We start from the raw sequence: 25421 nt of genomic DNA, 5'->3' as shown, positions 1-25421 counted from the left end.
GAGTAAAGACCTTAAGGTGCACATAGCCCATTCTAGGAATAGGCAGGAAGAGAAGGCTGAGTGACGGAAAGGGCCTTGGTAATACAGGGCTCTTATGACATTGTAGGAATTTCAGCACTCTGAGTGTGGTGGGGGGCCACGATGAGCAAAGTACATGTTTTTAGGGACCTGGCTGTTGTATTGAGAGTAGACTATTGTAGGACAAGGTAGAATCACGGAGGCATGTTGGGAGGCTATTGAAATAATTCAGATGGGAAGTGATGGGTCTTAGACCAGGGTGGGAACACTGGCACCTGGATGTACTGTTACAATTGGAACAGGAAAGGTGTGGGGAGGGTAAACTGAAAGAATCAGAAGGAATTACAAGTTTTACTCATAATGAAGGCAAATAATGTACATGCTGGGAATAAATGAATGAGAAAGAATAGTAGAGAATTCAACTTAAGAACTCAGTATTTTGATGCTAGAACAGGTCTAGTTGATACCACAGATTAACTGTGCATGTGAATAGTTGAAGTAAAAGTTGATGAAGGAGGGGAAAAGAGGGTAATATCAGGAACTTTAAGGGTAAGATTGTGACAGAAGCCTGAGATTGTTCCTCAAAAGCAGGTGACACTAGAGGATTATAGCACTGAATAATGTATATTATATACAGATTGTTAAGTACGAAGCCATTGTAATGAAAAGTAGTTGGAAGTATGAGTAAAAGCTGGTTCAAACTGTTTCTCTGGGAACAAGAACTGATGCACCAAAGCTGGTAAACTAGTTTCTGATACTAGAAGAATCCTATCTTCCATACACACGTAGTTGCAAACTAGAGTAAATGCCATAAAGCATCAGTGTCTAGAGTGGTGTGCACAGAATATGATGGCAGTAGGGAAGTTTTTACCTTTTTATTCTGACTTGTTTTAAGCTTTGAGGAATTTTTCCCTTTTTTGTGAAGGAGAAGCAATGGTGAGGACTCAACGGGACACTCATAAAGAGAAGTGTGGATCTTTTCAGAATACTGCTGGAAATCTTCAACCTCCACATCTCTATCCAACCTGTTTGTAATAGATGGGAAAAATTCTTAAAAATACTGTTCACAACTATATAATGAAAACTATGAGAGTCAAAGAACTTTGGCAATTAAAATTTGTGTGTGTGTGATGGTTCATCATCAATCAACCACTATCTTAATCAGAGTTCTTTAAAAGACCATTTAACAATTAAATAATAACATTGTGCCTGGCAACAGCGCATTGTGACAAATGAACATCTTTTCCCTCACTATACTCTGGAGGACTGGGATTGCCTCTGTGTTACTTAATCTGTATTAAATTCCTCCCTTACTTGTTCCTGTATTCAGGGATCCCTCTTTGTCTTTGTTAAGGACCTAGATTAATAGCTTTGTTTAAAGTCATGCATTAAATTAACAAGACTTCTTAAACCTCTAACAAGGATTCAATGTTCTGTACTATGCTGCTAATATTGAGTACAGAAATAATTGCTCCTAATATTTATAATTTGCTGTATGCCAGGTACTTTATGTGCATTATCTCATTTAATCCTCAGAAGAAGGCTACCAGATGATATTTTTATCTGCATTTTGCAGGTGAAGAAATAAAAACTTACTGAGCCAAGGTTATACCGAAATTATAAGGTAAAAACCTACACCCAAGCCCAAGTATGTTAGTTGCTCAGGCTTTTAATTATCACCCTTCTAATGCCTCTGATAAATGCCATAGTTCTCAGTATTAATAATTAAATATTTACATTACTGACATAACCTTTTGTCAGTCATGCTGTTATGAGTAACAAAAATATTATACCTGGTAAAGTAGGCATTACTTATACAGCCAGTGAAATTAGCATACTGGGGACTGATGGGTGAGCCACCGAAGTAAAACTTCTTTTCACCTGCTTGTGTCTGTTCCACTTTCCCTTTGGTGGGATTCTTACTCCCAAGTCTGCTTTTATCTACTACCAGTTCATATCTGCAAAGAAAAAAGCTTCTTTACACAGCTAGCATTTTACCATGAGTTCTATTCTACGTTTCAGGTTTTCTTAAAGAATTGAAATGGAATATCTGATTTTGAAAAGATAACAAGTTGCCAGACTTTTCATGAAGCCCAGGATAAAATAGTGGAATATTTCTATATGCAGAAAAGACTCTTCAATCCATGATTAGAATTTAAATCCATAAAAGCAAGTTCAGATGACTAGTCATCAGCATTGGTTTGTGGGTTTTTTGATGGAAAAAACAGAACATAACTCCTGGTGATCATTTAGCCACATTTGTGAGAGACCATTTTCATTGTAAAGTGCATTGAATGGTTTTGATCTTCATGGGAATTGAATCTAGAATGGCCTATTCATGTTTTGTTTTGATGGTTGGGCTCCACAGAAGTGGACATGGAAGAACAGAAGTTACAACTGAAATCTATTTCTTACTCCAGAAAGCTTTCTTCTTATGAAGGAGAAATTCAGTATTACATATTTTAAGGGTAAAGTTAGAGCTTTTTAAATTTAAATGTATAGCATTCTTAATTGCTTAATTTAAAATCTAAATGAAATCAATATTTGCTCAACTGCTTCAGAGTGCAAAACACTACAATCCATTCAGTAAGTATTATGTGTAGGTACTTCCTTGAGGGAGATTATAGACTATGGTTTTACCAGGGGAGAAAGGAACTTCATATTATTCCTGTTAAGTAATTTTAAAGTGATTTACTTGGCATGTCTTAAAAATTAACATATCTTTTTAAAAATGAAGGTAGGTTGTTCCTTCTACCATTTTTTTTTTTAAACACTAGAAAAGTAATAGGATCAACTATTATTCATAGTGGTCATTTGACAGAATCATACCCTACAAATAAAACCATCTGGTGGAAAGAATATAAAGTGAGAAGAGTACCTTGTAGGTGAGACAGAGGTGATGATCAAGTGGGAAAGCCCGTCATTGTACTGCTTATCTGCCGACTGAACCTTGATTCCCTTTACATCCATGATCACAGTACCATTATGCAGCGAAATGGAGAACATATCTGACTGAAATGCAAGCCCAGGTTTTTAAGTAGGGAGGACAGAGATCCAAAAGATGGACACATTTTCAGCATTTACTTAATAGTATTGCCTAAAGGAATACCCATTGTGCTGGAAGTTTGTTTATAAAGTAATTTCTATGAATAACAACAACAAATGTCTATTGCTTGTGTTGCTGTTTCAGTGGAAAAAGGAATCTCCTATATTTTGAACTGAAAATTTCTGGTGATTTTGTCATGATAAAAGTTGTCTTTGTGTTAGTTTCTTTCCTAACTCAGGCATTTCTATTCTGTCATTAGTCTTACTTTTGAAAAGGCAATATTTGAATTTCCTTGGGGATGTAGGTAAATGACTAGGCAGGGGCTAATTTGCTAGTTTGGCTTATTAAATACCTCACTCTTCATCCATAGAGACAGAAGAGAAAAATAACAGAAGTTAACATTAATTTTCCTGAATTTGCTTATTGCTTATCTTAAAATATTGGGCAAAATGATTATCTTGCTACCTTTTCCTTATATGGACACCAAAATCTACAGTTAGCCCTCAGTATAACTAGGTTTTGTGGACAAAAAGTATTATTTAGTTAACCATGGTAACCTGAGGAAGGTTTGGTGGCAGACATCCTACAGAGTGCTTGGGGTAAATTCTTACAGATGCTACTGACTTAAATTTGATATGAATGTGGCAGATACAAGGTAATAAGTATGGAAAGTGAAAGCTGCTTTTACAAGTTTATTATGACCAAGTCTCTCAGTATATATATTGGTGATTAGAGATAAATCAGTTGGATCTTGGAGTCATCAAACCTCTACATATTTTATTCTTGAAATAGTGTATTTTTATAAGCTAAGCTCAAGTGTTCTATAGCAAATAGAAGAGAGAAGTATGTTCTTCTTACTATTTTATAAATTAAATAACACTTCTTTTTGTATATATACACAGAAGTTCTCAACATTTTTTGTGCCATGGACTCCCTTGGCGGTTTGGTGGCATACATGGGCCCTTTCATAACACAATATTCATAAATGCATGCAACAAAATATCTAGGAATACAAAGGAAACCAATTACATTGAAATACAGTTTCAAAATATTAAAACAATAAAATAGTAATATATGTTCTCTATTAAGGCACTAAATAATAAAATCTAGTAACAGATCTAATAACCACTATAATTTAGAAGTAACAAGGAGAAAAAATGACATTTTTGAGATAACTGTGACAACTGTAATGTGAAATGAAAAATACCTGTGATTTCAATTAATAACAAAAGGCACAGATGCTGCTCATATTGTGGCTTGTTGCTCACATTCACCATTGAAGAAAATGCTTAAGTTTAGTTAGAGAAAATAAAGATGTAATTTTTTCCCTCCTTGGTCCGCAGACCCACTGAATTCCCTCCAGGAAGCCCTGAGGGGTGGATCTATGAAGCCAAGGTTAAGAACTCCTGATATACAATATGTTTAATGTTTAATAAAGTGTCTGAAAATGAGGCATTCTGTGTGTGTACATGTGAGTCAAAATTAATCTGAATTAAAAATCATTTTTAATAGACAAAATGATTATCAAAAAGAAGTTTCCATGTGAAAAAACAAATACTTACCCCTGAAGCATAGTAGAATAGTAGCCCATTTGGCTGTAATGTTCGGAAATTAAAACCTCCTTCAAAGCCATCAAAGAATGATATTTTCTGAATTGAAGCAATGAAACTCTGTCCTTTGAAATATGCTCTGCGAGATATCTATGTGCCAAGAAAAGCAAATAGATTGTTTGTGATAATTATTAAGTGCTTAAAATGTCAATGTCTTATATAACAAATGTCTTGTCTGGTTTCATAGGAATATAGTTTCTGTATTCATAGTTTATGTTTTAACTTCTGATTGATACTGGAATTCAGGCATATCGAACTTTGTTCAGCCTCCAGCAGATGGGGTTTCTGCTTCTCTGCTTCCGCCACCCTGAGTAAGTGAAGATGCTCATGCAGCCTCTCTGGGCTTGGAAGCCCAATCATCAAAAACTGAAGCACCTGGCCAAGTCACAGAGGAATCCCACAAGTCTTTCTAGTTAATGATGCTTTTTTTCTGCTGGTGGCAGAAAGGAGCCTAAGGAGTACCTTGAATCACAGAGAAGCTCAAGAGAGATTTTGCAGCTTTTGAGAGTGATGTTTCCTATCTATTAAAAAGCTTTTGATTGACTGGTACTTACAAGAGAGTCTTCTGGGCATCCATACCCAACCCCCAGGGTTTCTGCCTGCTCTAATAAATTGAAATCTTTCTTTTGGAACTGGAAACCCTTCATGCATCCTCTGAAGTTGATGTCTAGAGGAAGGTGTGCCCTTAGTGTCCTGGAAAAAAAAATTAGTCTTCATTGATATAGTCATCATGATGATAATGATAATGTCCTTAATACATAGGATATGAAATTTGATTTTATTTATAGTTATTTTTAATGGCTTTATAATCATTCATGTTCTCATGCTTTCTTTCCTAAGCATACACTAATGTCTAATCTTTGTCTAAAGAACAGCTTTATTCTGCACCGACCCAATTCATTTACTTTTATAATTTTCAAGATCCTTTAAGTTACACTAGCTTATTTTATGTTTATAACAATTAGGTGAGATAGATGGGGATACTATTACTTCTCTTTTACAGATGATAAACAGGTTAGACAATAGGGAAATGACATATTTATGGTAAAAAATGGTCAACTCTTGGATTTTCACATGGTTTAACTTTTGAAAGGAAACTAAGAAATACTAAGATAACTAAGTTTTTTTTCTTTATTTTTAAGGTCACAACTGGTAAATTAGGATTTGAACCTAGGTCTTCAATCTTCCACTAATTCACTTGGGTCATAGACTCATCTTCTTAGCCTTATTTGTAACACTCTGTAATCAACTAAGGCTAGAGAAATGTTGGAGTGAATGTTGGGCTTTTGGATCAATGTGAAAGCAAGAAATCCTTTATCTTTAAGATCAGGGTTGGCATTTTGCTCAGTACTGTAATCCTAGTGCCTAAGACATGGGAAGTTCCCAAAAATATGTTACTGGATATTGAAAGACTATGAAGTTAGTTGGATCAAATTACAATGGTTTCAATATATTTGTGATGAATACTGGCCAATCTAAGGGGCAACAGTCCCACCATATCCCACTATGTAAAGAGCACACCTGGAGGACCTTGCTGACTGACTGACTGGGGTGCATATAAAGACAACTATAATAGCCTAAGGTTCCATGCGGCATGGTTGAAGGAACTTAAGAGAGTGTTAAGTTTGGAAAGGAAGCTTGATGTTGTTACCTTACCCAGACCAATCAGAATTTCTGGAGAGTGGACATGGGCAAAAGTGTTTATAGAGGTTCTCCAGGTTATTCTAATTTAATCCAGGATTGAGAATGACTGGACTGAAATATCCTAAAGTTGTTTTTAAGTTTTAAGGGTCTCTGAGGCTATGAATTGATTGTAATAAGAGACAGTTGCATTTTGAATACATTGAATAATGTTTCATTATTCATAATCCACAACTCCTTAGATACGGTTACACATTTTTGTATTCTGACATGCTATTTGAAAGTTCAAATGAATTTAAATTACAACTAAAATAAAAGTAAAGGGACATATTGCTGCTTTACTTTCACACAATGCATTTTTCCTCTTGCCAATAAGAAATATTTCACTAGACTATATTCTAAGAGTAACACAATAATTAAAGAAACCTGTAGATCATATCTAGTAGATGTTAATTTAAGGAAATCACGAAGACAGACTGAAGAGGGTGCATGAATGTGTGTGCATGTACAGCTGTATGTACGTAGAAGTGGCAAGTGGAAGTATTTATCCTTTTAGTAGGCCTCTCCTGGATGTTGAATATTCAGTAAACTGTTGAAAACAAACAACTACTTAAAAAGAAATTTGCCTGGATTGTAAGATTTCTGAGGGAGCCCCTCCAATATATATGTCGGTAAAAGGTATTTTCATCTTTTCATTGTCCATGCTCTTGACATGTCGTCTGTCAACCACCAGAATCATTTTCTTGTCATTGTGGTAAATGATTGAGATCTAGGAGAAATAATATATAGTAAGTCTCAAACACTGCTTAACAATCAATTTTTTGAAGACTACTCTATATTTTAGCTATTCTGGTTATAACAGCTGGGCCTCCATGTCCTTGAACTTGTTTGTTCACAAAATGGGGAATAGATTTTCCTTTCTAACTCACAGACATGAAAAATCTTACTTATATAACCAGAAGTTCACATTTCCTGGAGAGGGATTTCCATATATAGAGAGAACTAGCCCAAGAAAGAGTTTATCATGAGATCAACCATTTTCTCTTACCCCTTTGAGGGGATTTGGGAAAGAACTATAAACAGGTACCTTCTGAACCCTAATTACATGTTACCAACTGTCATTTTTTGGTGACATAGAACTTTTAATGAATCTGTGAAAATGCTAGTCAGAGAAATAGTTAAAATTTTCTTTTATTGTAAACCATCCTCATGTAAGCTATGGACTTTGAACTGAAAAAAGAAATATAGCCTACTCTCTGCATTTTTGTTCAACTTAAAAGATATTACACATTTTATACATTTTATTAAGTCATTAAAAAAGCAGTTGTTAATGAGAGTAGATGAGGAATACTATTAGCACATGCACACTTGTTTCAAGAGTAAAGAACATTCTTTGTGGATTCTCTTTATAAGGAAATCTGTTAGTATTTTCCAAGTTCTAGACAAATGGTTTAAGAGGAAATTCTCCACTTACTTATAATAAAGCTACTCTTTCTTACATTTAGTGGGGCTTGCAGAATAAGTAAGAAAATGGCTGTGTATACCCTCTGGCATTTTCAATATATGCATGGAAGTATTCTACATGAGTGTCATTGTAATCAATTATTGAGCCTAACAGGAGATTTTTGGTCAATGAAGCATTTAAGATGAATCTTTCAGTAAATTTTATTAGAAACGTCAATATGACAAAAACATCCATTCTTTTAAAGCAAATGTTATCCTTGAGTTGGATAGATGAAGACCCTATGGTTGCTTGTCTTTAGCTGTGAAGATGTTCAGTTTAATTACTTTCCCATCTATCTCATTTGATGATGATTTAACCATCTGATTAGGTCAGTAAATCTATGTATAAACAAAAAACAAAGCACATGAACTGCAACAATTTGTACCTCATGGTATTTTGCATCATTAATTTGAGCTTTCTTCAGTGTGTCTTCAATATGCACAGGGCCATTGCTGAACCCAAAGTCATAGGACACATGGAGGTGGCCACTGCGCATTTCCAGGCTGCAAAACATACTCTGGAGAGAGAGAAGTTATAAGATGTGACAATCTGCTATTATGAAGATGCAGATTTAGCTGAATTTGATAAATAACACTGCATTCTTCATTACTGAATTTGAACAGTAAGGATCTCTCATGAAATTCTTATTATGAAATAAAAATCACAGCATCCACAATTATGTCTCTTATTTACTTCTATATCAAAGTGTTCATATTTATACACAATTTGAAACTGTATTTTATTCTTTCTTTTTTAAAAATTGAAGTACAGTTGATATATGACCTTATATTAGTTTCAAATGTATATACAGTGGTTCACCAGTTACCCATACTATTAAATTCTCACTCCAACTAGAACGGTTACTATCTGTCAACATAGGAAGATGTTACAGAAGCATTGGCTAAATTCTCCATGCTATACTACCATCCCTGTGACAAATTTATATTACAATTGAAAAATTTTGTGTCCCTTTCTATCCCCCTCCCCTTCCCAACCCACCCATCCCAACTCTTCCTCCATGGTAACCACAAGTGATGTCTGAGTGTCTGAGTCTACTGAGATTTTATTCATTTTGTTTTTAGATTCCACAAGTAAGTGAAATCAGGTGGTACTTGTCTTTCTCTGCCTGACTTATTTCTCTTAGCATAATACCTTCTAGGTCCATCCATGTTGCTGCAAATGGCGGGATTTCTTTTTTTTTTTTTTTTTTATAGCTGAATAATATTCCATGGTGTATATGCACCACTTCTTCTTTAGCCATTCATCTATTGATGGACACTTTGATTGCTTCCATATCACAACTATTGTAAATAATAAAGCAATAAACATAGGGGTGCATATATGTTTTCAAATCAGGGTTTTTTTTAAGGTAAATTCCTGGAAGTGGAATTACTGGGTCGAATTGTATTTCTATTTTAAGTTTTTTGAAGAACCTTCATGTTGTTTTCCACAATGACTGTGCCAACTTATATCCTCACTAACAGTGTAGGAGGGTTCCCTTTTTTCCACATCCTCGCCAGCACTCCCTACTTCTTGTCCTTTGGTTAGTGGCCATTCTGACTGGTGTGAGGAGATACCTCATTGTGTTTTTGATTTGCATTTCCCTGATGATTAGCTATGTGGAACATCTTTTCATGTGCTTGTTGGGCATCTGTATTTCTTCTTTGGAAAAATGTCTGTTCAGGACCTGTGCCCATTTTTTAATTGTGTTTTCTTTGTTTTTTTTTTTTTTTTTTGGTGTTGAGTAATATGAGTTCTTTATATATTTTGGATGTTAACCCATTATCAGATAAATTGTTTATGAATATATTCTCTAATACTGTAGGTTGCCTTTTTGTTCCATTGATGGTGTCTTTTGCTGCACAGAAGCTTTTTTTGATGTAGTCCCACTTCTTCATTTTTTCTTTTGTTTCCCTTGCCTGAGGAGATGTGTCCACAAAATGTTGCTCATAGTTATGTTTGAGATTTTTCACTGTGTTTTCTTCTAAGAGTTTTATGGTTTCATGTCATATATTCAGGTCTTTAATCCATTTCAAGTTTACATCTGTGAATTGAGTTAGATAATAATCCAGTTTCATTCTCTTGCATGTAGCTGCCCATTTATTTGAGAGATTGTCTTTCCCCATTGCTCCTTTATCAAGTATTAATTGACCATATATGTTTGGGTTTATATCTGGGCTCTCTATTCTGTTCCACTGATCTATGGTTTGTTCTTGTGCCAGTACCATACTGTTTTAATACTGTAGCTTTGTAGTATAGCTTGAAGTCAGAGGGCATAATGTCCAGTTTTGTTCTTCTTTCTTAGGATGACTTTGGCTATGTGGGGTCTTTTGTAGTTCTATATGAATTTTAGGATTATTTGCTCCAGTTGATGGAAAAATGCCATTGGTATTTTGATAAAGATTGCATTGAATCTGTAAATTGCTTTCAGCAGGATGGCCATTTTGACAATGTTAATTCGTCCTATCCATGAGCACGTACTTTTCTTCTTTAATTTCTCTTATAAGTGTCATATGGTTTTCAGAGTACAGGTCCTTCACTTCTTTGATTAGGCTTATTCTTAGTTATTTTATTCTTTCTGATACAATTGTAAATAGGATTGTGTTATTTCTTTTTTTATACCATTAATCTACTATTACATGAGGAACATTATGTTTACTAGACTACCCCCTTCACCAAGTACCCCCCCCACAAACCCCATTATAGTCACTGTCCATCAGCATAGTAAGATGCTGTAGAGTCACTGCTTGTCTTCTCTGTATTGCACAGCCCTCCCCATGCCTCCCACCACATTATACATGCTAATTGTAATGCCTCCTTTCTTTCCCCCCACCCATCCCTCCCTAAATACCCATCCTCCCCAGTCCCTTTCCCTTTGATAACTGTTAGTCCATTCTTGGGTTCTGTGAGTCTGCTGTTGTTTTGTTCCATCAGTTTTTCCTTTGTTCTTATACTCCACATATGAGTGAAATCATTTGGTACTTGTCTTTCTCTGCCTGGCTAATTACACTAAGCATAATACCTTCTAGCTCCATCCATGTTTTTGCAAATGGTAGGATTTGTTTTCCCCTTATGGCTGAATAATATTCCATTGTGTATATGTACCACATCTTCTTTATCCATTCATCTACCGATGGACATTTAGGTTGCTTCCATTTCTTGGCTATTGTAAATAGTGCTGCTATAAACATAGGGGTGCATCTGCCTTTTTCAAACTGGTCTGCTGCATTTTTAGGATAAATTCCTAGAAGTGGAATTCCAGGGTCAAATGGTATGTCTATTTTGAGCTTTTTGAGGAACCTCCATACTGCTTTCCACAATGGTTGAACTAATTTACATTCCCATGAGCAGTGTAGGAGGGTTCCCCTTTCTCCACAACCTCGCCAACATTTGTATTTGTTTGTCTTTTGGATGGTGGCAATCCTTACTGGTGTCAGGTGATATCTCATTGTGGTTTTAATTTGCATTTCTCTGATGACAAGCGATGTGGAGCATCTTTTCATGTGTCTGTTGGCCATTTGAATTTCTTCTTTTATAGAACTGTCTATTGAGCTCCTCTGCCCATTTTTTACTTGGATTACTTGCTTTCTGTTTGTTGAGGTGCGTGAACTCTTTATATATTTTGGATGTCAGCCCTTTGCCAGATCTGTCATTTATGAATATATTCTCCCATACTGTAGGATACCTTTTCATTCTATTGATGGTGTCCTTTGCTGTACCGAAGCTTTTCAGCTTGATACAGTCCCACTTGTTCATTTTTGCTTTTGTTTCCCTTGCCCGGGAAGATATGTTCATGAGGAAGTCGCTCATGTTTATGTCCAAGAGATTTTTACCTATGTTTTTTTCTAAGAGATTTATGGTTTCATGACTTACATTCAGGTCTTTGATCCATTTCAAATTTACTTTTGTGTATGGGGTTAGACAATGATCCAGTTTCATTCTCTTACATGTAGCTATCCAGTTTTGCCAACACCAACTGTTGAAGAGGCTATCATCTCCCCATTGTATGTCCATGACTCCTTTATCATATATTAATTGACCATAAATATTTGGGTTAATGTCTGGATACTCTACTCTGTTCCACTGGTCTGTGGCTCTGTTCTTTTGCCAGTATCAAATTGTCTTGATTACGCTGGCTTTGTAGTAGACCTTGAAGTTGGGGAGCATGATCCCAACCCCCAACTTTATTCTTCCTTCTCAGGATTACTTTGGCTACTCAGGGACTTAGGTGGTTCCATATGCATTTTTGAACTATTTGTTCCTGTATGTTGAAGAATGCTGTTGGTAATATGATAGGGATTGCATTGAATCTGTAGATTGCTTTTAGGCAGGATGATCATTTTGACAGTATTAATTCTTCCTAGCCAAGAGCATGGGATGAGTTTCCATTTGTTAGTGTCTTCTTTAATTTATCTTAAGAGTGTCTTGTAGTTTTCAGGGTATAGGTTTTTCACTTCCTTCGTTAGGTATATTCCTAGGTATTTTATTCTTTTTGATGCAATTGTGAAGGGAATTGTTTTCCTGATTTCTCTTTCTATTAGTTCATCATTAGTGTATAGGAAAGCCTCAGATTTCTGTGTGTTAATTTTGTATCCTGCAACTTTGCTGAATTCCAATATTAGTTCTAGTAGTTTTGGAGTCTTTAGGGTTTTTTATGTACAATATCATGTCATCTGCAAATAGTGACAGTTTGACTTCTTCTTTACCAATCTGGATTTCTTGTATTTCTTTGTTTTGTCTAATTGCTGTGGCTAGGACCTCCAGTACTATGTTGAATAACAGTGGGAAGAGTAGGCATCTCTGTCTTGCTCCTGATCTTAGAGGAAAAGCTTTCAGCTTCTCGCTGTTCAGTACAATGTTGGCTCTGGGTTTATCATATATGGCCTTTATTATGTTGAGGTACATGCCCTCTATACCCATTTTGTTGATAGTTTTCATCATGAATGGATGTTGAGTTTTGTTGAATACATGTGATTTTTGTCCTTCTTTTGTTGATGTGGTGGATGATGTTGATGGATTTTCAAATGTTGTACCATCCTTACATCCCTGAGATGAATCCCACTTGGTCATGGTGTATGATCCTCTTGATGTATTTCTGAACTCAGTTTGCTAATATTTTGGTGAGCATTTTTGCATGTATGTTCATCAGGGATAGAGTTCTGTAATTTTCTTTTTTTGTGGAGTCTTTGCCTGGTTTTGGTATTAAGGTGATGCTGGCTTCATAGAATGAGTTTGGGAGTATTCCCTCCTCTTCTATTTTTTTGGAAAACATTAAGGAGAATGGGTATTATGTCTCCTCTGTATGTCTGATAAAATTCTGTGGTAAATTAATCTGGCCCGGGAGTTTTGCTCTTGGGTAGTTTTTTGATTACAGCTTCAATTTCATTGCTGGTAATTGGTCTGTTTAGATTTTATGTTTCTTCCTTGGTCAGTCTTGGAAGGTTGTACTTTTCTAGGAAGTTGTCCATTTCTTCTAGATTTTCCAGCTTGTTAGCATATAGGTTTTCATAGTAGTATCTAATAATTTTTTGCATTTCTGTGGAGTCCACCATGATTTTTCCTTTCTCATTTCTAATTCTGTTAATGAGTGTTGATTCTCTTTTTCTTTTAATAAGTCTGTCTAGAGGCTTATCTATTTTGTTTATTTTCTCAATGAACCAGCTCTTGGTTTCATTGATTTTTTCTATTGTTTTATTCTTCTCAATTTTATTTATTTCTTCTCTGATCTTTATTATGTCCCTCCTTCTGCTGACTTTAGGTCTCATCTGTTATTCTTTTTCCATTTTCGATAATTGTGACTTTAGATTATTCATTTGGGATTTTTCTTCCTTCTTTACATATGCCTGGGTTGCTATATACTTTCCTCTTAAAACTGCTTTCGCTGCATCCCACAGAAGTTGGGGCTTTGTGTTGCTGTTGTCATTTGTTTCCATATATTGCTTGATCTCTATTTTGATTTGGACGTTGATCCATTGATTATATAGGAGCATGTGTTAAGCCTCCATGTGTTTGTGAGCCTTTTTGCTTTCTTTGTACAATTTATTTCTAGTTTTTTACCTTTGTGGTCTGAGAAGTTGGTTGGTAGAATTTCAATCTTCTTGAATTTACTGAGGTTCTTTTTGTGGCCTAGTATGTGATCTATTCTGGAGAATGTTCCATGTGCCCTTGAGAAAAATGTGTATCCTGTTGCTTTTGGGTGTAGAGTTCTATAGATGTCTATTAGGTCCATCTGTTCTAGTGTGTTGTTCAGTGCCTCTGTGTCATTACTTATTTTCTGTCTTTTGCATCTGTACTTTGGAGTGAGCAGTGTGTTGATGTCTTCTAAAATGAATGCATTGCGTTCTATTTCCTCCTTTAATTCTGTTAGCATTTGTTTCACATCTGTTGGTGCTCCTGTATTGGGTGCATAGATATTTATAATGGTTATATCCTCTTGTTGGACTGAGCCCTTTATCATTATGTAATGTCCTTTATCTCGTTACTTTCTTTGTTTTGAAGTCTATTTTGTCTGATACAAGTACTGTGACACCTGCTTTTTTCTCCCTGTTGTTTGCATGAAATATCTTTTTTCATTCCTTGACTTTTAGTCTGTGCATGTCTTTCGGTTTGAGGTGAGTTTCTTGTAAGCAGCATCTAGATGGGTCTTGCTTTTTTATCCATTCTATTACTCTGTGTCTTTTGATTGGTGCATTCAGTCCATTTACATTTAGGGTGATTATTGAAAGATATGTACTTATTGCCATTGCAGGCTTTAGATTCATGTTTACCAAAGGTTCAAGATTAGCTTCTTTACTATCTTACTGTCTAACTTAAGTTGATATTGAGCTGTTATAAACACAGTCTGATGATTCTTTATTTCTCTCCCTTTTTATTCCTCCTCCTCCATTCTTTATATGTTAGGTGTTTTATTTTGTGCTCTTTGTATTTCCTTTGATTGCTTTTGTGGGTAGTTGATTTTAGTTGTTGCCTTTAGTTAGTATTTTATGGGTCTGCTTTCTTTGTTGTGATTTTATTTTCTTTGGTGACATTTATTTAGCTTTAAAAGTGCTTCCATCTAGAGCAGTCTCTCTAGAATATCCTGTAGAGGTGGTTTGTGGGAGGCAAATTCCCTCAACTTTTGCTTGATCCATTGTTTAATGAATTGTTTAATCCCTCCTTCATATTTAAATGATAATTGTGCTGGATACAGTTTTCTTGGTTCAAGACCCTTCTGTTTCATTGCATAAAATATATCATGCCATTCTCTTCTAGCCTGTAAGGTTTCTGTTGAGAAGTCTGATGATAGCCTGATGGGTTTTCCTTTGTAGTTGACCATTTTTCTCTCTCTGGCTGCCTTTAATATTCTGTCCTTGTCTTTGATCTTTGCCATTTTATTTGTTATGTGTCTTGGTGTTTTCCTCCTTGAGTCCCTTCTGTTCAGAGTTCTGTGTATTTCCGTTGTCTGGGCAACTATTTCCTCCCACAGTTTGTGGGAGTTTTCAGCTATTATTTCTTCTAAGACACTTTCTATCCATTTTTTTCTCTTCTTCTTCTGGTACCCTTATAATGTGGATATTGTTTCATTTGGATTGGTCACACAGTTCTCTTAATATTCTTTCATTCCTGGAGATCCTTTTATCTCTCTCTGTGTCAGCTTCTCTGCATTCCTGTTCTCTGATTTCTATTCCATTAACAGCCTCTTGCACCTTGTCCATTCTGCTTTTAAGTCCTTCCAGAGATTGTTTTATTTCTGTATTCTCCCTCCCAACTTTTTCCATTAGCTCTTGCATATTTCTCTGCAAGTCAGTCAGCATGGTTATGACCTTCATTTGAAATTCTTTTTCAGAAAGATTGATTAAATCTATCTCCCCAGGTTCCCTCTCAGGGGATGTCTGGTTTATTCTTGTCTGTATCAAATTCTTCTGCCTTTTCATGGTGATAGAGGTAGTCGTAGGCAGTTGTTGCATGTGTCAGCTGGGAGAACAAAGTCCCTTCCTGCTTTCCTGTTGCCTTCCTCTCCTGCAAGAATGGCAACCCCTAGTGGCTTGTGCTGGGCAGCTGCATGCTGATGGGGCCTCTGAGTATGGCCTGGTTGGCTGTGGAGGAGGCTCTCCGTGGCTGCTATGGGTGTGGCCGTTCTCTGGCTGCTGCTCCTCTCTGGTGGTGCTGCGCCAGACGAGGAACAGGTCGGAGGCTGTTTATCACCATGAGGGGCCTCAAATCTGTGCCACCGCCCAGGGTGTTAGGGCGCCTGGTGTTCCCTGGTATTCCCAGCTGCCTGGCTGCATGTGCCGGGATTCTTCCTTCCTGCTGTGAGGCCCCTGTCCCTTTAAGACTTTTGAAAAGCACTTGCTTTTCTTTTGTCCCAGGGGCACTGGCTGCGGGGACCCGCTCACAGGTTTTACTGTTTCCCTAGTATCCAGCACACCATGCACTGTGTGTCTGTGCTCTGGTCCAGATGACTGGGGCTGGGTGTTCAGCAGTCGTGGGCTCCCTCTCCCTCCCAGCTCCGACTCCTCTCCTCGCGGTGGGGAGCTAGAGTGGGCGCTCAGGTCCCGCCAGGTCACAGCTTGTATCTTACCCCCTTCATGAGGTCCTGGGCTCTCGCAGGTGTAGGTGTATTCTGGCTACAGTCCTGTATCTTCTGGTCTCTCTTTTTGGAATAGTTGTATTTGTTATATTTTCAAAAATGTATATATGTTTTTGGGAGGAGATTTCCACTGTCCTACTCATGCTGCCATCTTGGCTCCTCCTCCCGTGTTATTTCTTTTTGCCAGTTCATTTTAGTATATAGAAATGCAACAGGTTTCTGAGTATTAATTTTGTGTTCTGCAACTTTGCTGAATCCAGTTATTAGTTCTTATAGTTTTTTGGTGGAGTCTTTAGGGTTTTCTACATATACTCTCATATCATCTGCAAACAGTGACAGTTTTACTTCTTCTGTATCAAATTTGGATGCCTTTTATCTCTTTATCTTGTCTGATTGCCATGGCTAAGTACTATGTTGATTAAAAGTGGTGAAAGTTAACATCCTTGTCTTGTCTCTGATCTTAGAAGAAAATCTTTTTGCCATCAAGTATGATGTTAGCTGTGGGTTTGTTGAATATGGCCTTTATTATGTTGAGGTACATACCTTCTATAAGCATTTTATTGAGAGTTTTTATCATGAATGGACACTGTATTTTGTCAAATGTTTTTTCAGCATCCATTGAGATGATCATGTGCTTTTTGTCCTTCTTTTGTTAATATGTATGACATCGATTGCTTTATGAATATTGTACCATCCTTGCATTCCTGGAAAAAATCCCACTTGATCATGACAGATGATCCTTATGATGTATTTTTGAATTCAGTTTCCTAATATATGGTTGAGTATTTTTGCATCTATGTTCATCAGGGATTTTGGTCTATAATTTTCTTCTTTTGTGATGTCTTTGTCTGTTTTTGGTATTAAAGTGATGCTAGGTTTTACTAACCTATTAAAAAATCTTTCAAATGAAGATTTTCAATGGTATTGAACACTTTTTTTAAAGTTTACAAATGATATATCTGATTAGCTTGCAAGAACTGATTGACATCTTGAAAGACAAAAATGTACCAGCCAAATTTCAAAGACAATTTTTGCCAGTTGCTGAGTGAGATTGAAATATGGTATCATGATTTAATAAGCATGGCCAATAATACACTTCTTATACTTTTATTGTTATGAGGTATCTTGTTATGATAGCCAGTTATGACAGCCAAGAAAACAGAACTGAAATAAAGTGGACTTGGACAACTTTTGAATCACTTTATCACAAAGAATTTAACAAGACTTTCTAAAATACTTAAGTATAGTTAATTACATTGTTCTCAGTAATACTGCTATTAATAATTTTGTTAACAAATGAAAATTTTATGTTTCATCTTTATCTTTAAATTATATGTATTTTTATTCAATATTTTATATTTATATAGTTTTTATTCCTAATTTTGAATAGTGTATCTTTATATACTGTGTGTTTGTCATCAATTAGAAAAGGGAAGGTAAGCATGAAGACTTTTTTTTTATTGATTGGGTAATATGATTTAAAGTCATTTAAATTTTTGAAGACACACTGCTCATCTATATTTTGGTGCTGATTTTCATCAAAATTCCCTTGGTTCATAAAGGGGATATATTTAATACACGTGCAAAATGTAGTGCGGAGAAATGCTTTTCAGGGATGCTTTTACTATTGGCTGACAACATTTCCCCAAAGAAAAAATAATCCAATTTTGCTTTTTAAATTGAAACTTTGGTTTGATGGTATGACACACTCAACCTGGGATGGAACCTAGTAATGCATAGCAGAAAGTAAAGGGAATAAAGGCAAAGATGTAGGGGACTTTTATTTTTACTCACTCCATTGACCATCAGGAGCACAAGGCCATTATCAGCTGTTGTTCGAACTTCTATGTCAAAGCGAGTCACCTGACCAAATTTCCCTCTCCTTGTGATATCCCTCACCACGGCATAACTAGAGCCATCAAAGAAATAGCTGGCAGCCCGACTCTGAGTGAAGGCCAGTTTATCTCTGAAATAAAAATGCAAGAATTATATGAACGTTACAGTTTGTGTTATGCTTTTCATATGAGGTCCTTTTCAACCCATTCATGTGACATTTTCCATGGACCTTACAGCATTTAAATTATGTCTGATGTCTGCATGGGAGACATGAAGAAGTATTTATAGGTAAATTAAATGATTTGTTTTTAACTGGTTTCTACTCTACCCTAGGTGCTAAGATAACAGAAATCTCTAGAGAAACCCCAGTCTTTGCAGTGATAAATGAAAGCTGCAAACAAATTGTTGGACATTTTTAATAACTGTGCATGTTCACCTATGGTAGAGAAGAACTGAAAAGTTGTTGCAGTCATGACTATTACACAATTTCAAAACTGGTCTCCACAAAGAAAATGTTGAGAACCTGAATGAATACTGACCCCCAGTTTTCTCACCTGCTGCTCTTGTATGGCTATCAAAGTCTTTAGTACCCTTATACTTTCTTACCTGGCACAAGGCACTGATTTAGAGGGATCCATGTTGTAGATGTGCTTAAAGTTGTATAAGCTGATCACATCATTATTCAAAGTGGCCAATTCCAGGCAACCAACAAAGCCAGGCAAGTTTAAGCTGGCAGGGAGCTGTGCCACAGATAAAAGAAAGTCATTTCACCCAGACAACACATAATACGCAATGAAACAAATGGCAGGTCAATGGGAACTACCTATTGATATGAATGTCTTTCTAGACCTAACTTTGTGTCAACTCTATGACAAATCATTTAGGTAAACAACTTTTCTGTTGTGTATATCTTAGCAGTGAGGGTGGTGTTTATTGACCATATTTATCTGCAGTACATGCTGGATGGTGAATTCATGACCAAAATCAATCCTTACCCCGGCTCTGTAATGTACTTATTCCTCTTCTCATATAAAGAGAGGGAAAGTAATTCTCAGAGAGGTTCAATAATATGCCTTTAATTCATATGTAATAGTCTTGGAACTGAAATCCTTGATCAGCTCCCTACCTTCTTGGGCATTTCCTTTGTCTGCCCTTTACGAGGGCTCATACTCCAACAGAGATTCAACTTCCTCCCTTATCCCAGGTATTTAATTTCAAGCCAAATGTTAGTCGAGATAACTGAGCTGTCATCTGTGAACCTGAAGACTAGATGCAAACCCACAAGACAAAGAATACTCCTGCAGTAGGAGGGAGGAATATCAATTATATATGCATGTATCAGAATGAAATGAATTGACATTCAAGTGTTAGCTTTGGCTTGAAAGCAGAGAATGGACTTATATACTAGATTTATAGATACTGGGTTAGAGTTCTACCACCAACTGAGCTAAGCTCTTAAAATATCAAGCTTTCCACTCCATCACCAAACCACTGTAGATTTTATGGATTTTTAAAAACATCTGCAGATTTGTAATAACACAAAATATAGCTTCAAGATAGCTTACCTTGAAGTTTGAAGGCACTCCACCAACATAAAACACAGTGTCTTCTGGGTCCAGATCCAACAAAGAGTCATCGCCCGCAAATTCCCCCTTTTTAATAAACTTTTCCTCTGCGGTGCTACTTAGACTTGGGACAGTTAAAAATACCTTCCCATGTTTTCCTACCCTGTTTAGATAAAGAATTTTCACTCTTTATTAGCCAGATAATTTGTAGAAAAAAGTTTTTTGTTTTTTTAAATATCAAAATATAAACGTTCCACATCACAGAACTGATGATTTGATTTTATCACATTCATATATCTATATATATATATATTTATAGAATAATCAATATCAGTGGGATTAATTCCCAATAATCAATGGGAAGGGGGAAAAATGACATTTCATTTGGAATTAACTTATGGATTAGTCAAATAAAAAGATTTAATAATCAGATTGCTATTTAGAGATGATGACTATTTTTTCTACTCTTTTGTTTTCTAATAAGATATTTTGAAGAATACAGGAATAATGGAAGAAAGAGGAGAAAGAATAAAGAGAAGAAAATGCTATTTACAACATCAATAGGAGACCATGAGTACATGTGTGTCTGAGTGCATTCAATATAGATTCCTTACAAAATGTGACTATAAACACTGTGTCATGGATCGACTTTACCTTTCTATCTTCACAATGCTGAAGTGAGCAGGCCAGGAACTGACGGGCTTGGAGTCTAGGGGAATCTCTACATCCTTAGTTCCCAAATTGTAAACGTACACCAAGTTATCATTTTTGATTGCAAGACCCATGTATTCTTTTTTGGCCTGAAATGTCAAAAAGTTACTTAAATAAAGTCCTTATGAATGAATGTCATCTTTTGTTTTGATTTGTTTAAAGAGCAGTCAGCAATCCAAATACATGGCTGTATACAAGGCACTTCTGGCCTGAATTATTACCCAACTTCCTGTTAGACTGACCAGTGTCTCTTCCCTTCCAACCTCCCTATGATTGCATCAGTCCACATCAGCCCTCCCCACCCTTTTATCCACTCCCCTCTGCCTGCCTAAATGCACCCTGAACAAGCAACTGCAGGCTTGTAGACATTTGATGTCTCCCAGGAGTGTGCTAACATTGTTTGGTTAATCCAGGGGTACGATACAGCCTGACAATACTGGTTGCTATGCATTTTCAAACAAGGTCAGTATCAAACATAACAGGCCTCTGTATTCTGAAGCACTTCAGTTTCAATGCCGCATTCAGACTCTTCAAAGTTAGCAATGTGAGGTTGATATAATATGAAGCAACCCCAGAAATATCTCACAGAGAGAAGGAATTACTTATCTTGATTGCACTACTCTAGTCTTAAATAGGCATTAAAATGATCTATATCTTTGATTTACCAAACTGGACATTTTGCTTGTTTGCACAAGTGGCTTTGTTTTAAGGCAAGAGAAAATCACCTATCTTTCCTTTTACTATTATTCCCTCTCTTAAAACCTCATACTCTTACATTTTTGCTTCCGAGGTACAGGATAAACCCATCTGCAGTCCCAACCAGTTTTGGCTGCTTCACAGGAGGGGGCTTCATGTACAGGCTCAGGGATGTGAAAGTCTTTAAGTCATCCATACTGGTTTTGGGGTGCACTTCCACTGCTGACTGGCCATCAAACATCATAGAGACTTGGATCTGGAGTTACAAAATTATTCCATTAAAACTACTGTGCAGAAATGGGCACAGTGCTTTCTCATGGTTCTTAATGGGCTTCACTCATTCCTTATGGATCTTTTGAGCTCCCCTCCATACCTTTGCTTACCTATGTCCTCACTTGTTGGAGAAAGATTTAAGGCAGATTATAATATGATAGTTTAAAGTAGGGTGAAAGAAAGCTAAAAAGGGTGACAAAGTAGGTTCAAGAATGTGAATAAATATGAATTTCACCATAAACTAAATACTTGGTTGCAATGAACTAAATAGGTTGAAGAGATACCTATCTGGTCAGTAATATAATTCACAAGGCTTATAAAATTAACAACAAATTGATTAGGAAAAGTATAACTAATCTTAGGTACTAATATAGCTAGGATTTTCTCTCCAGGGTCTTCAAAAGAGGAGATGGAATGAGGCTGTGAGCCACATCCTTGACCACATCTGGGCAGTTGGGAGGGGTCTGGAACCAGCTCTGAAGTCTTAGGTACAGCCTTGAAACCTAGCTAGGTTACTTTACTAACTATGCAACCATGACTAGGTCACTTGACCTGCAGTTGCCTCATCTGTAAAATGAGGACAGTAAATTTGTCATGAGGATGAAATAAGTTGATAGTTATAAAGTGCTTTTTAATGCCTGGTTCTATCACTATAATAATTGTAATGATGAATTCATTAATATGTTTCTTAAAATGATTCTCAGAGAGGCATCACAACAAAGCACGATTCAGTAAATGCATATTTCAGAGGCCCAGTATGATATGCTAAACTGGTCTGATTTGTGTGATTTTCAGAGTTTTCAGAAGTGGAATGACTGTGTATATCTATGCCATTCATGCAAATATTTCTGAAAAATTACATATATTTACATAAATTAATTTGGCTAATACTGATGGTCAGTGAGCTAAGATTATATTTACATGTGCTTAGAATGCAGCTGTCCTACACTCTCAGTTGTGGAAAGAGCAATACATTTTAACAAACAGTCAAGAGTGTATGGGATTAACATCTCTTTGTAAAAGTTGAGAGTCTAAGAAGGATGTATATCTGCACAGAAAGCATATCACTCTGGGGAGCTGAATAAACTTCCAGAGGCATTGCCAAGATTCTCTTTAGAAAATGGCTTTAGGGGATTAAAGCCCTCAAATATACTCCATATAAATAAAACTTCCAGAAAGCACTAACAGAACCCTAGCTTCGGAAATGCTATTTCTTGATGATAAATCTTTTTTGAAATGTTCTCTAAGGTATTTAAAAAAGATAATTTGTGGTATGAGACCAATTATCATGAATCATTTAAAAACTGGATTTATTTACCAATAATATTCTCCTTCATTATGAAACAGTTGATTTTCAACTCTTATTTCTGCCAGTAATTACGGACAATAGTCTGTTTGGGCTAATTCCCAATTGAGAAAATAAAACCACATAATTTGGTTGTAAAAAATGATGCTGGTCTGGAAATGTATCAAAACAACTTTAGAAGAGGGCCAAGAATGCATCCTGTTTTGCCATCCTGAAAATGTTAATCATCGTGTCGGGATATGTTCCTACTAACTGGCCCTGGTTATGGTGCTGCCAACTCAGAACAAGTTGCCTAGTTCAGCTGCATGTGATTCCTCAGTTAGGCCTTGGAAGTGTCAGTAAAAGCTTCATGCCTACGTTGTACCAGATAATTTTTTGAAAAGGTATCTGGGGAAGATTCTTCCATATAGTAATTGCACTCCAACAGCTGTTAAAATGACTAATAATAGTAATGATAATAAATTGAATCTTTTTTGGGGGGGTTGGCTTTCCTTGATATATCTTTTGCTCATTGAGCTTTGTTTACTAGGTTAACTCAGTGGTTCTTAATTGTAGCTACACATTAGGATCATTGTGATTTAAAACTACAGGTGCCTAGCCCTTTCTCTAGACAGCCTGATACGTTAATTTGAAGTTGGGACCAGGTTAGTTTTGAAGTTGGTATTGGGTTAATTTTCAAAGCTGCTCATATGATTCTAATGAACAGATGGCACTGAGAACTAGTGAATTCCAGGCTCTGGAAGCCCACGGAGTCAGAGCTCAGCTTTGTGTCATCATTAACACCAAGGGGTTGATGATGACTCCTTTCATTGGTTACCTTGCTGGCAACACTTCTGGTCTGAGCAATGAGCTCTCGGATCCTCTGAATGCTGGCAGAAACATTGCTTGCAGGCCGCTTCTGTTCTACTGTACGAAGCTGGTCCAGGAGTTGAGGGACAACCTCTGTCAGATTTCTCACTGCAGATAATAAAAATCATATTAAATATATTTAAGGAATCAGATGAAGAGACAACAGACACATGGTTACTTTTGTTAGAACTTTAGGAAACTATTTGTAATCCTGCAAATTAATTGTTAAGCCCAGAGCATAATACTTTCATTTTTTTGTGGCATTTATAATACATATCATTCTATAAATTGAATGCAGAGCTATCTGACTTATAATGCACATTTCTAAAGGGCAGGATTAAAGACAAATACACAGATGTCCATTTCACCAGATAGCATATATCCTGCATTTCTTTATAACTAACTGGTCAAAAGGAATGCTGGACAAAAGCAGGTAGAAAAGTTGTTTTCCAGGATTCCCATTTATGCATCACATTGCTGCTGCAATAGTCCCAGTAGAGCTATATGGCTGAAATAAGGTAGCACCCAGAAAAGTGGCATTTGTGCCAAAGTGATGGTTTTTGGGCCCAGACGGGGGCAACAGTATGAACAGATCATACCTATTTTTTCCAGGTTTTTATTTTTTGGTTGCATAATATAACACATAGAAAAGAGAACAAATTGTAAGGATATGGCTTGATGAGAGAAACCCAAAATACAGAGAATGGCATAACTTTCTGCAAAGTTTCATGGTCTGGAGCAGTGATCCTTATGTGTGGTCCCCAGACAAGCAGCATTAGCTTCACAAGGAACTTGTTAGAAATGCAAATTCATTTGGCTACATCCCACACTTACTGAATCAGAAACTGCGAGTGTGGCCCAGATGATGCAGATGCACACTAATGGTTCAGACCCACTGGGCAAGAAAATAAATATCTTTTGAATATTCAAGAGAAGGGCAGGGTCACTGTCATAGAGAGTTAGCAGCTGAACAACAGCAAGCCTCTACTGGAGCCAAACAACTTGGATTCAGGAGAGTATGTCAGTGAAGATGCAGGAAATAATCTATTTTCTGTACTTAGGAAACAAGGTGCTTCTTCAGCACAAGGAATAGAATTAAGTAAAATAATAGCAACTAACAGTTTATTATATTGCTAATACAGAGGTAAGTATTTGTTGTTCAGATCACTAATCACAGTAGCCATTATAAAGTTTAATAGTCTTTAAAAATTAGAGGTAATAAAGTATATTGAAATCATTATGTTAAATTTTGATTATGGAAATGTATATAAGACAGGGTTACCCTGTCTTCAATTCATGCAGAGAAAGGGAACCACCATTTTTAGAGTCTTTATAAAAGTCTCTTATATTATGGTATGCTCTTTTGGGTACTGATTATGGAACACAGAATGCTATTTGAGGAAAACACAGTAGCCTGCACAATCCCAATCAGTGTTAGTGCTGGACTTTATTGGGATCACCAATAGGACTGAAAAAGGAGGAAAAATATTTAACACAGATTTAGTAGGTATACCAGTGGCAATGTTTTCAGATATGTAAATGTTGTATGTCTGATAGGCAAATCTTTGAAAGATAAAGTTTTAAAAGCAATAAAGTGAGCAGTTACATGAAAGAACTCAAGAGTATATATTTAAAAGATGAATATAAAAGAGCTATATTTCTGTTATGGGAATGGATATTTTTAAGCTAGGATAAAATTTCTAGTGACAGACAGATCATCTATCTTTTAATAGAATTGTTTCTTAATTCAGATGGAAGTTAAGGTAATATGGTCTGCAAAATCATGTTGGAGACTGA

The 25421-nt window shown here is 36.2% G+C and overlaps 1 protein-coding gene across 3 annotated transcripts in view; it reads right to left on the bottom strand.

Annotated features, from left to right (window-relative positions):
- The window catches only part of LAMA4 (laminin subunit alpha 4), a 193888-nt gene that overhangs the window by 17241 nt on the left and 151226 nt on the right, over window positions 1-25421 (bottom strand). For all 3 annotated transcript variants that reach the window (XM_036893544.2, XM_036893545.2, XM_036893547.2), the window contains 13 exons: window positions 23593-23732; window positions 21276-21452; window positions 20444-20589; window positions 19790-19952; window positions 18831-18964; window positions 18183-18354; window positions 8205-8336; window positions 6942-7084; window positions 5229-5367; window positions 4627-4764; window positions 2897-3030; window positions 1812-1976; window positions 890-1043 (listed from right to left, as the gene is read on the bottom strand). In XM_036893544.2, coding sequence (XP_036749439.2) covers window positions 890-1043; window positions 1812-1976; window positions 2897-3030; window positions 4627-4764; window positions 5229-5367; window positions 6942-7084; window positions 8205-8336; window positions 18183-18354; window positions 18831-18964; window positions 19790-19952; window positions 20444-20589; window positions 21276-21452; window positions 23593-23732 — 1937 coding nt within the window. The remainder of the gene's footprint in view (window positions 1-889; window positions 1044-1811; window positions 1977-2896; window positions 3031-4626; window positions 4765-5228; window positions 5368-6941; window positions 7085-8204; window positions 8337-18182; window positions 18355-18830; window positions 18965-19789; window positions 19953-20443; window positions 20590-21275; window positions 21453-23592; window positions 23733-25421) is intronic.

The sequence above is a fragment of the Manis pentadactyla genome, chromosome 12 (assembly GCF_030020395.1).
Source record: "Manis pentadactyla isolate mManPen7 chromosome 12, mManPen7.hap1, whole genome shotgun sequence".
Taxonomy (NCBI): Eukaryota; Metazoa; Chordata; class Mammalia; order Pholidota; family Manidae; genus Manis; species Manis pentadactyla.
The sequence above is the reverse complement of the archived record's forward strand: the minus strand, read 5'-3'. Positions and strand labels throughout refer to the sequence as shown.